Source organism: Carcharhinus amblyrhynchos, chromosome 1 (assembly GCF_965287045.1).
Source record: "Carcharhinus amblyrhynchos chromosome 1, sCarAmb.v2.hapA, whole genome shotgun sequence".
Taxonomy (NCBI): Eukaryota; Metazoa; Chordata; class Chondrichthyes; order Carcharhiniformes; family Carcharhinidae; genus Carcharhinus; species Carcharhinus amblyrhynchos.
Window position 1 is genome coordinate 39,666,701 of NC_137324.1, and position 12,765 is coordinate 39,679,465.

The window sequence follows — 12,765 nt, forward strand, 5'->3', positions numbered from 1 at the left end:
TAACCAGTTCACTGGCACAGACAAATCCTAGGAAACAAAGGCATGGATGAGAGTTTCAACAGATGAGTTGAAGCACGGAAGAGTCAACAAAGTTACAGAGGTGAAAATAGGCAGTCTTGGTGATGGCACAGATATGTGGCCAAAGTTCATTTTGGGGTCAGGTACAACAAGATGTTTGCTAACAGTCCAATTCATCCTCATGGTTGCCAGAGTGGAGGAATGGAGTGGGTGACCCAGAAACAGAGTTTGTGGTAGGAAGGGATGACAGTGATTTTGTTCTTTCCAACACAAGTCACAGACTATTTCTGCTTATCCTGTACTCATCATCAGACCAGCAGTTAAGACAATTCAGAAATACTAGAGGGGTCAGAAAAAATGGTGGTGAGGAAGAACTGGGTGTCATTAGCAAGCACTTGAAAAGGGACACAAAATATTAGGAGTTGAATTGAGGTAATTGCCCACATTTGAAGAAAGATTGCAACCATGCCTTCTGCTTGTCTAATGATCAGGATGCAATGACTGTAAACGCAAGCCTACCTGTGACTAATAAATAAACTTTACTTTAAATGGAGAATGTATGACAGAAAACAATAATCCACAAATATCATGCTCCAAACAGTCATAAATTCCAACTCTTAATTTGAGTCAGTAAGTCACTGGAAAGCAAGATCCTGATCATTAAACAAGAGGGCATGGATACAAATTTCCTCCCAATCCAGACAACTACCTCAAGCTCAACCACTAAATTATACTAACAAGCTACTTACCAGATTTGAAAATATTTAGACAATAAAGGTGGTTACCTTCTGATGCTTTGCTCCACGAATGTGAGCGGCATAAGCATCAGCTCCAGTGCAAGAAACATCACAAAGCTCACAACGCAACTGATTTTGAATGCCACGAGCAGTTCCAGTATTGCTGCTTTGATTAGTAGTTTTCAGAGCAGCTTCCTTCTTCTTGTGCTTCTGTCCTTCCAAATGTTCCCTATAAGTCTAGTGAAGTAGAAACAATTTTTCCCATGAATATTCAACAATGGGTAATCTCTTCCATTTCATACTGGTTGATGTAAATCTGGGTTTTTCACCAAAGAATGCTGTCTGCTAATGAAAAAAGATCATTGAAAGTTATAATACATGTAACAATAGTTTGGTTGATGGAGGTTGATCCAAAATTAATGGAAATATCCCAATCTTTTCCCAGAGTTTTGTATCTTCATTTACCTCAAATACTTATTCAGTTTTGTCTTCAAAATACACAATGGTTTTTGCCTCAACCACTCTGTCTAAATGTATGACATATGTAATGAAATTTCTACAAGCCCCTCATTTTGACAATGTTCAATTGAAAATTCCTCATCAGATACTTAAGAACTACAGAGAATCACCTTCTTCTCTCATCTAAAGGAAGCCCTATTTAATCTTCAAAAAAATCTCTCAAATCTGTCCATCACCTTTTCTTGGCTCTACTGAAAATTGTTCAATTGCCTCAAGTCTCATTCCCGATTACATTTTCTTATCATCCTAGTGAACCTATGCTGTACTGCCATTTATGTAACCAGGCAGTCAAACCAAGATGAGGGATCAGAAAGACTAGGGCAGAGGACTGAAAAAAAAGACTTCATTCAGTAAAATGAAAAACAATCTGGACCAAATTAGTGGGCTGTTAGTTAATAGGATGCAAGATCAGTAGTGGTGCTACATAATGATTACACGATGTGCCACAAAATACATATAATCCACAAGATGAAAAGGCAGTAGATAGTGCTCTGTAAAATAAGAACACACTTTAAAAAGAAAGCATACAAGAGGAACATACTTTAGATGTCTGTTAGTTCCCTAATTTAGGAAATCACACTTCAATCAGCAAAGTGATTCTAATCTAACTTTAAGAACATCTTAATTATGCATTTTTCCCTATTTATTTTGGGGCCTTGTTCTTGAGTGGAGAATAATTTGCCCCTGGATCTTTAGAAAAATTTTTTTGGTTGGTGAGGTCAGACCAAATTGCTTGAGGTAATTCACAGCAACTCTTCAATCTCTTGCAAATTGATTACGTAACTTGACTCACACACCCATCATCTGTTTCATAATTCGTCAATACCAGTACACAAACAACCTCTCACTCTTGAAAACTTAAATTGGCTCACTACCCCAAACTGTCTTTTTTGGGGCCGGAAAAAGTTTCAGACTTAAAGTACCATTTGTGTACAAGTGTTTTGATTTCCCTGCTAAATGGTCTTGCTGTGTCCAGTTGTTCTGTATTCACCTATCTAGGAGAAATACTTTCTCAGTCTGTTCTTTTAAATTCCTTTACTGTAAACATCTCAAATTAGATTACTACTCTACATTCAAACCTTCAAAGGAATACAAACAAAGTTCACCTTAATAATTTAACCCATTAAGCCCCAACATCATTCTGGAAAATCCATGCTCTAACCCCTGCAGTTAACCTACCTTTCCTGAGACAGCAACTAAAACTAATGAGTTCTGCATAAGGCACCATACAGCTAAAACTTAACTTTAGATTTTTTTATTTTGTGCACCAGCTGTTGGTGATTTGCATATGGATAACAATACATGGCTCCCCACAGTTTCATATTTCATACTTCTCAATTAAGTATTGCAAGTTTCTTTCTCCTTGAATCCAAAGTGGATGACCTCATGCTTCCCCACACTTCTCTTCCCCAGTATTTGTCCCATTCACTTAGTTTATGCCCTTTACTACTTGTTCCCCATCTACAATAAGTGTTATTTGGACAAATTGAGTGAGTGGGCAAATGATTGGCGGTTACAATATAATTTGAATAAATGCAAGGTTATCCATTTTGGCAGCAGAAACAGAAAGGTTGATTACTATCTGAAGGCCACAAATTAGAAGAGGGGAATGTGCAATAAGACTTGGGAGTCCCCCTACACCAGTCACTGAAGATAAACATGCAGGTGCAGCAAGCAATAAAAAAGGCAACTGGTATGTTGGTCTTTATAGCAAGAGGATTTGAGAGCAGGATCAGGGATGTTTTGATGCAATTATATAGGGCCGTAGTGAGGCTGCACCTGGAATACTGTATGCAGTTTTGGTCTCCTTATCTGAGGAAGGATGTTCATGCTCTAGAGGGGGTGCAGAAAAGATTTACCAAATTGATTCCTGGGAAGTGGGACTGAGGTATGAAGAGAGTTTGTGTCTGTTAGGATTGTATTCATAGAAAAAAACTGCAGCACAATACATCCCCTTCAGCCAAAGTTGTGCCGAACATGTCCCTACCTTAGAGGTTACTTGTCTTACCTACAACCCTTTATCTTAATAAGTTCCGTGTACTTATCTAAAAGTCTCTTAAAAGACCCTATCAAATCAGCCTCCACCACCATTGCTGGCAGCCCATTCCACACACCCACCAGTGAAAAACTTACTCTTGACATCTCCTCTGTGCCTACTCCCCAGCACCTTAAACCCATGTCCTTTTGTGGCAATCATTTCAGCCCTGGGAAAAAGCCTCTGACTATCCACTCGATCAATATCTCTCAACATCTTATACACCTTTATCAGGTCACTCCCTCATCCTTCACCTCTCCAAAAGACCGAGCTCACTCAACCTATCCTCATAAGGCATGCTCCCCAATCCAGGCAACATCCTTGTAAATCTCCTCTGCACCCTTTCTATGGCTTCCACATCCTTCCTGTATAATGAGGCAACCAGAACTGAGCACAGTACTCCAAGTGGAGTCTAACCAGGGTCCTATATAGCTGCAGCATTACCTCTCAACTCCTAACCTCAATTCCTCGACTGATGAAGGCCAGTACACCATATGCCTCCTTAACCACAGCTTCAACCTGCGCAGCCGCTTTGAGCGTCCTATGAACTCAGATCCCAAGATCCTTCTGATCTTCCACACTGCCAAGAGTCCTACCATTAATATTATATTCTGCCATCCTATTTGACCTGCCAAAATGAACATCACACCTATCCATGCTGAATTCCATTTGCCACTTCTCCGCCCGGTCTTGCATCCTATCAATGTCTCGCTGCAACTTCTGACAGCCCTCCACACTATCCACAACACCTTCAACCTTTGTGTCACCAGCAAACTTACCAACTCATCCCTCCACTTCCTCATCCAGGTCATTTGTATTCGGTGGAGTTCAGAAGAACTTGGGGAGATCTCACAGATCCTATAAAATTCTAACAGGACTAGAAATGCAAGAAGAATGTTCCCAATGGCAGGCTGCCAGTCTGAGGATATAGGATACACTGGTTAGAATAAAGAGGAGAAATTTCTTCATCCAGAGTGTGATCAGCCCAAGGAATTTGCTACCACAGAAAGTAGTTGAGGCCAAAACACTGAATGTTTTCAAGAATTCAAGAAGCAGTTAGATATAGCGCTGGAGATGAAAGGATTTTGTGTGTGTGTCTGGGTGGGTGGGTGGGGCGGGGCGCTATCCCTGCCCCTATTTTCTATGTTTACACAACTTCTTATCTGCAAATGTGGATATAAAATTTCTCTATCCTTCATCCAAGACAATGATGTATGTGGTGAAAAGCTGAGGAAGTAGATGATACAGGTCCCTGGGGAACATTATTTACATTATTCTTGTGGCATACCATTGAAGATTGTTTCTAATGCCCAGCCCCCATTCCCAATCAATGAGCAGCCCTCATCACAAGTTTACTTCTTAATACCATAGGCTTTCATTTTTGCAAATAAGTTGTGTAGAATGTTATCAAATGCCCAATGCAAGTGTTTTTAATAATATCCATAGATCCTCCTTATCCACCACATTAATGACCTCCTTGAAGAGTCAACTAAAATCAGTCACCCGCAACTCTCACAATCCATGTTGACCCCACAATCAGTTCATTGTTGGTTCAATGCTCAGTGAATGTGACCCGGATAATACATTCCAGTAACTTTTCCACAAATGATGTTAAATCTCTTTAACCTGTGCTTAATCCGCTCTCCACTCACATTGTTTGTGCCTGTAAAGACTTGATTACCTGTTAAGACTCGCTTTCCAACCATTATTTTGCAATTGAGTCTGTGTCTATACAGGCCCTATTCATGAACCCAACTCTCCATTCACCTGAAGGAGCAGCGCTCCGAAAACTCATGCTACCAAATAAACCTGTTGGACTTCTTACCGTGCCCACCCCAATCCTACACTGGCATCTCCATATCATGATGTTAAACCAGTAAATCTTTTGTTACTTGGTTTCTTCTCTAACATTAGAATAACCATCAATCCACAAGGCACAATTTTTGAATATAAAGACCTGGCCTATTTTAAAATCAGTATTTTCTCCATTAACTTCATTTTTTTCCCCTCACAATAAATCCATAAATCTCCTTCCCTGGCCTAATTCTAGGTTCCTTTGTAACTGCTAGTATTTTGTTGTTTTCCTTTCCTGAGAATGGACACAAATATTAATTTAACAAGTCTGTTGTTTCCAAACTGTTCATTACAGTTGCATCTGCAGGTTGCCCCTCAAGATACTGTTACTCTTTATACCTGTACAAACCTTTCCTGTTTGGTTTGATATTCCATGCATGAGCATGTCATTTCTTTATGCATTTTATTAATTTCATCATAATCTTTTCTGCTTTTTATAGCTCCCCCTTATATTGCATGTATATAGACTTTTCTCTTGGGCTTGACATTGTTTCTTATCTCATTTGCTGACCATGATTGCTTAACTATGTAAGTGTTTTGATTTTGAGAACATGTCCTAGTTTTGTATCAGACCATAAACACTGAATGCTTTCCCACCTCCAGTTTGCAGGTTAACCCATTAAGCGCTCAAAAGTAGGTCATTTCATTTCACATTCCTGCATAGCATGCCTTACTTAAACTTTAAAATCTTGATTTGCAACTCCCCTTTCTCCGTCAAATCTAAAATTTAATTCAAATCACATTATGGTCACTATTCACAAGATGTTCCCTTATCATGAAACTGTTAATTAACTCTACATTTTTACACATCACTAGATCTAGCGTGGGCTGTTCCACTAGGTTAATTAACGTGACAAAATATGTTCTTCAAAATATTTGAGATTTATCTTTACCAAAGGACATACTACTTGCCAAGGAGGGAGTGCAACGAAGGTTCACTCATCTGATTCTTGGGACGATAGGATTGTCGTATGAGGATATTGGATAGATCAGCCTTGTATTCGCCGGAGTTTAGAAGAATGAGAGGGAATCTAATTGAAACATAAAACTCTGACAGAACCGGATAGACTGGATGCAAGGACGTTGTTTCCTCTGGCTGGATGGCTAGAACAAGGGGTCATAGTCTCAGGATACAAGGTGGACCATTTAGGACTGAGATGAGAACACACTTCTTCACTCAGAGGGTGGTGAACCTCTGGAATTCTCTACCACAGAAGGCTGTGGGGGCCAAGTCACTGAACACATTTAAGAAATATCTAGACTCTAAAAGCACCAAGGAGTGTGGGGAGAGTTCAGGAGTGAACTGCTGAGATAGAAGCTCAATCATAATCACACTGAATGCTGGAGCAGGCTCAAAGGGCAAATGACCTCCTCTACGTTTCTATTTGCCTTTACTGCTTTGCCCATTTAATATGGAAAGGTAAACTCTCATTCTGATCACTGCTTTTGCTACATAGTTTTCCGATCTCCACATTTATACATTACATCACTACTGTCTAGATGTTTGTTGACAACTTGCTAATTAGTCTGGCATGCTTATTAAAATCTACTCTCTACATATCTCTCAATGCTATTCCCCTATTCTTTCCATTGTGTCTCATTTCTAAGGTTCCAATAACCTGGAATATTTAGCTGCCATTTATGTTGGCAGCTAACATACAGGTCTCTATAGTGGCAACATATAATTTAAGTTGAATCTTGTGCTCCTAATACTGAATTCATTACCCAAGTATTTTGGGCATCACAAGTAATGTAACACAGTATTGCTTGGAGGAGCAAGTGTATCCAAAGTCCACCAATCCAGTTATATCCATGTGGAAAGCAAACTGTAAACTAATAATAACTCACAATGCAATACATTCTTACCTGTGGCCCAGCACAACTAATCTTGCAAACATCACAGTAATGGATCTGAGGTTGTTTAGGTGGCTGCTTTGGTTTCTGTTTATTCTGGAATGGCACTTTCTTGGTGAAAGTAGTCCCAGCCCAAGCTGCTGCTTGTTTTTGTTGTTGCTGCTGTTGTTGTTGCTGTTGTTGGTAATAAGACGAAGCAGCTGAATACACTGCAGCTTCATACCCAGCATATGTAGCTCCTAGAAAAAGTAAAAAGGAAAAACACTACTGTCCAGTCTTTTCTTCAAACAAATTCACCTAGCTGAATTTTCCCCCCACCCATCCCAATAAGATATGGGAAAACTTCTTTAGAGAGCAGCAAGAATGTAGAAGTCCATAATTTGGTTTTGTTCATTCATGGGATATGCGCATCACTGGCTAGGACAGCAGTTATTGCCCATCGCTAATTGCCCTTAATATTGTGAAGGTGTAACGCCTCTGAACCACTGCAGTCTATGTGTTGAAGCAAACACTCAAAACAGTTGAGGCACAGTGTACGCATGTTTAAAAGGAAGCTAGATAAGGCAGTGGAGGATAAAGGAACAGAAGAATATGTTGTCAGAGTGAGCCAAAGATGGAAAAAGCTATTCCTGTGCTGTATAATTCTACATATTTTGACACTATGCCTCCCCATTTTCACACAGGTGCAAATGCACATTTCCAATTCAGTCACTAGCATCTTCTAGTTCGATAATTTTTTTTTTAAATACAAGACAACAAAATGATTTGGTAGCTGAGAGTTACAACCATGCATTCCCTACAAATCTTTTTTCTCTTCAGTTTGCAAGATATCCAGCACATCCCTTCATATTCCTCCTTCCATGCAAAATTTGTAGAATTTGTCAGTAAGCTTACTTGGTCAATCCATTTGAGGTCATGCCAGCCAAGTATTTATCACTCATACTCAACATTACGCCTTCAACTTATCAATGCAAAATTAATTTCTGCCACCATTTTAATTCACTGAGATAAAGATATAAATCAAAAAGCTTGAAATACAATTTGATTTAACATGAAGTATCAAATCGTGTTTGTGCTGTAGACATAAAATGCAATGCACCTCACAATTTGCTCTATCCTTGAAGACTAGAGCTGCAGTCAGCTATGCTTTACAGATTGACACACTCAAGTAAAGCAGTTTTTCCATTAGTTTGAGGCGAGCACTCAAATGAACAAGCGAATTTGGTTTCTGAATTAATCACAAGTTCATCAAAACACAAAGTTCAAACCATATCTCAACCTGTGTGTTTAAACTACTGCAAAAATGAAGCTTGCACTTCAATCTAGATTTCATAAAGCCACTAAATACTGATTTCTGCACAAGTGAAAGTAACTTGGAACCACATTTAGTAAAGACAAAGTAGACAAATCAGTAATTATTTCTAAAGATGGCACAATGGAAGATGATGTAGCTCGAACTTACCATAGCACCTGCAGTCCCAACTACAGCAATGCTACTTTGAAAAACCAATGTGCTGAGATCAGGAGTTCTCCAAATTTTGTATACGTGCGTGTACAAAAAAAAATCGAAATCTCATCTCAATACTATTCCTGCATGCCCCCGCCAACTCTCTCAAATTTCCATCAGCGGAAGTTTAGAAGCAAGCGGCAGAGAGAGAAAATTAACTCTTCAGAAGGTACTTTATGTATGTATGTTGCCCAATAAAGTTAAATCCATCAGACAGAAACATGGAGAAAAAGAATACGACCACAACAGTAAACAAGAATAAAAAGTTCTCAAGAACATTTATATTTAAAATCCAAGATCTAAGAAATGTTTTACTCCTTACCAGTGTAAGTCACAGCAGTCGAGCTGTATGTACCACTTTGAGTATAGGACGGAACCACTGTGGCAGCTGCTGCAGCAGCCGGTTGCACTGTTGTGGACACCGGGTAAACAGTAAAGGTAGTGGTTGGGTTTGGTGTAGCTGGTTTTATCGCTGTCACTTGCCGAGTTTGTTGAGCCTGTGTGTATTGTGTTGCAGCTTGACTATATCCTGCCTTGGCAGCTGGGACAAAAATGTTAATTATTCATTAACTTGAGATCAGATTTAGAAGAATGCTAATGGAGGGAGACTGGTCATAGTTGCCTTAAAATTTCTAAATATCATGATATGTTTTAAATAAATAGTTGAAATCTACTACTTCACTCCAGTCACAATATCCTTTTGTTCACCATATTTATAATTCATAATTAATTACAAAGCACCTCGAATACCATGCAACATCCCAAGTCATTTCAATACTATTATAAAGCAAAATCAGATACAGAACCACACAAGATTTAAGGCAAATGGCCAAAAGCTAGATCAGAGTTAGCTTTTGAGGAGTTTAGAAAGAAAAAGATAGCAAAGCAGAGCAGAGAGGGAATTCCAGTGCTTATGGTCTAGACTGTTTAAGGCACTGTCATCATTGTGAAGCTGTTAAAATTGAAATGCTCAAGAGGCCAGAATTAGATACAAGTAAGTATTTTGGCAGATTGTTGGACTGCAGATTAGAGATATGCATGATACAATGCTTGAAAATCTGCACTAATAAACCATCTTTATTTTTTAAACACCTTATCATAGGTTAGCAATTGGGAATAGTTTTGAAGCATGAAGGCATCAAGAGGGCCTATAATCACTCAAACGTGACCTCACATGGTTCACCCTTCAACAACTTCCATGTCTCATTCTGGGAGTGGGCTAGCAGAAGAGGGTCAGTTGAGGGAAAGGGGAAAAGGGGGCAATGTTTTTCTTCTTCCAACAGGAGTCATGTCCAATTATGCTGTTCTACCATATGTTATTTAGTCTGTGCAGAATGAGAAACAGACTGGCATATTAAATATAATAAAAGCATTGAAAAGTTAAACCATGGTAATAATACCACGCTAATCCAATCAGGTAAGCACTTGCATTATCAAATAGCTCAACTGTGTGCTTTTCTTTTAAAGAAACAGCTTAGTGAAGACAACCTATTCATTGACATTATTGGATAAGATTACTAATAAGATTAATAATTTAGATTCAATATCAATATATAGAACATTCAACAAACTCTACACTTATATTGCTTTCGTGGACTATAGACTGCACCATAATTTATTTTGATTACTATTTCCTCAAAGCATCAGACTCACCAGCTTGATAGTAGGCTTCTGCTGCAGTCGGTTGTGGCTGAGCTGCAGCAGCAGGTTGTTGATAGTATTGTTTGCTGTCATAGGCTATAGCTGGTGCTGTGGAACGCACATATGTATAGGTATCCTAAATTGAAAAGAATCAATTAGAATTGCTGGATAACACCTACTTTTAGGTAGGTTATGTGCCCCAGATCCATATTGCTAAACAATTTTGGCTGTGTCATTACAAAACACATTACACAATCAACTTAATCATTCAAAGAATATATCAAGTTAACAAATACGCATGTGATATTCATTAAAACTCTGCACAATTCTTACAACAGATGTATGATTCAACTGCATTATACACTGAAGGCTGCTGTTCAATTGAGAATTTATCAGACACTACATCCTGGTTTTGAGCCTGGTGTATAAAATAGTTGTAGCCCAGAAAATAAACATTACATGAGATTTTTTTATGAAATGAAGTACAGGGAACCTTAGAAACATTAAGAATTATCATAGAAAGAAACTTGGCCCAAACTAACTACTGCCAGTTCTATACTTGAAGTCATCTACTCTCCCACTCTTTTCTCATAGCTTCTCGTTTTGTTTTTAAATGTTTAGCCAATTCGCTATCAAAATTATGAAGTTTTGCTCTCAGTGACAATTATGCCAAAACATGCCTTGTGTTCCTGTTCAAAACTTTCTATACACCTCTTTCTTCAGTCACAGATGAATTTATATTCCCTGGTTAAAGTGCTTCAACCAACAATAAATGACTTATCCTATCAAAAACTTTCAATTGTAAAACCTCATTAGATCCCCTCTGGTGTTTTCTGCCTCGTCTTCGATAGAATTATTTTTGTATCTTTGTAGTGGAACAATTGGAATGTAATTTAACTGCATCATAATGCAATATACCAAAACAAACAGTTTTTTGATGTACGTAAACCCACGAGGTATTTCATTACATGAAAATTACTACAAAACCGTTAGTGACTACTGTTCATCAGTCATTCTCCAACGACCCATGTGGCTTTGTTTTACTGGAGGCATAGGAACAAATAGTAAGAAAGAAAAGGGAGATATTGCTATAAGAAATAGATACAATTCTGAACAGTGGTTGACATGAGAACAATTATTTTGGTCATACCTGATAATTTTGCGATGTGACTGGTGGAGGTGGTGGAGGGGCTTCTTGTTGCCGTTGTGTGTATCCATAATCTGCTGCAGTATGTGCTGTTTGGTATCCTCCGTAGGCTGCTGTGGCAGCAGCTGCTGCTGCAGCGGCAGCAGCAGCAGCAGGAACAGGTCTGGCTGCTGTAGCAGCAGCTGCAGGAGCATAAGCTGCAGTCACAGCATGAGCAGCTACCGGGGCCTGATGGACTGTGTAGCTGCCAGCTGTGGTTGGATGTGAGTATGCAATGCCTGTGGCCGGCTGTTGGCTAGTCAAAAAGACAAAGATATTTTAATCTCTAGGAAACTGAAAAACCTTCAAATAGCTACGTTGCATCAAGTTCATCACAAAGCCACAAGTTTTCTTTTATTGCAACTATAGGTATGTGGTGATGCTCTAAGTTAGAAAATTGTAACCTGTTCCAGAAGACATTGAAAATTTACTGCATTTAGCTGAAGTACTTTGTTTTTTGTAGTTACTTCTAAATTTATATTATTCACAACATTGAACATGTTTATCTTGGAAAAATTGCAACGTTTGTTCCAGATCAAAAAAAACTCAATTTCCGAGAGATGGTTTGTCAGCAATGACACCCCTTATTTAAAGTTTATTTATTAATCACAAGTTGGCTTACACCAACATCAATGAAACTACTATGAAAATCCCCTTGATGCCTTTTGGGTAAGAAGTGGGGACAGATAACAGATGGGGAGAGATTAATCTTACTATCACTCAAGTGAAGTGCCTCCTGACAATCACAAAAAGCTAAGGGATGAAAATAGACGCTTGTGCAAAAAACCAGAGTGCATCGTCCTTAACTGATGCCTCAGGAATGACAGGGAAAGGAAGAGGTACATTTATGGGTAAACAGCATCACTTGCATGTTTGTTTATATATTTTTTCCTCCCATTAACATGGCAGGGGAAGCATGGAAGACAGGTGCACTGTCTGACACACAGGGAAATCATACTTAAGTCTATAAATCAAGCTGAAATCTACATATTTAGAGGCTGTATGCCTGATATGATCTGCACACTTTCCCATTGGTCTATATCCCATTTATGCAAATCCAAAGGACTAAGTTGAGAAAACCAATTGTGAGCAGAAATAAAACCTGAACTTAGCTAATTAAAGCCAGGAAAAACAACAAACAGTTTTGAGAAGTAAGTATGAGTTAGAAACATAGAAGATAGGAGCAGGTGGTGGTAATTTGGCCCTTAGAGCCTACTCTGTCATTCATTATGATCACGGCTGATCATCCAACTCAATAGTCTAATCCTGCTTTCTCCCTATAACCTTTGATCCCATTCACCCCAAGTGCTGTATCCAGTCACCTCTTGAAGACATTCAATGTTTTGTCATCAACTACTTCCTGTGGTAATGAATTCCATAGGCTCACCACTATTTGGGGGAAGAAATGTCTCCT

The 12,765-nt window shown here is 38.8% G+C and overlaps 1 protein-coding gene across 4 annotated transcripts in view; it reads right to left on the minus strand.

Annotated features, from left to right (window-relative positions):
- Window positions 1-12,765, minus strand: part of zfr (zinc finger RNA binding protein) — an 82,982-nt gene that overhangs the window by 48,111 nt on the left and 22,106 nt on the right. For all 4 annotated transcript variants that reach the window (XM_080213046.1, XM_080212964.1, XM_080212881.1 and 1 more), the window contains 5 exons: window positions 11,316-11,607; window positions 10,178-10,301; window positions 8,847-9,065; window positions 7,030-7,256; window positions 804-992 (listed from right to left, as the gene is read on the minus strand). In XM_080213046.1, the coding sequence (XP_080069172.1) occupies window positions 804-992; window positions 7,030-7,256; window positions 8,847-9,065; window positions 10,178-10,301; window positions 11,316-11,607 (1,051 nt within the window). The remainder of the gene's footprint in view (window positions 1-803; window positions 993-7,029; window positions 7,257-8,846; window positions 9,066-10,177; window positions 10,302-11,315; window positions 11,608-12,765) is intronic.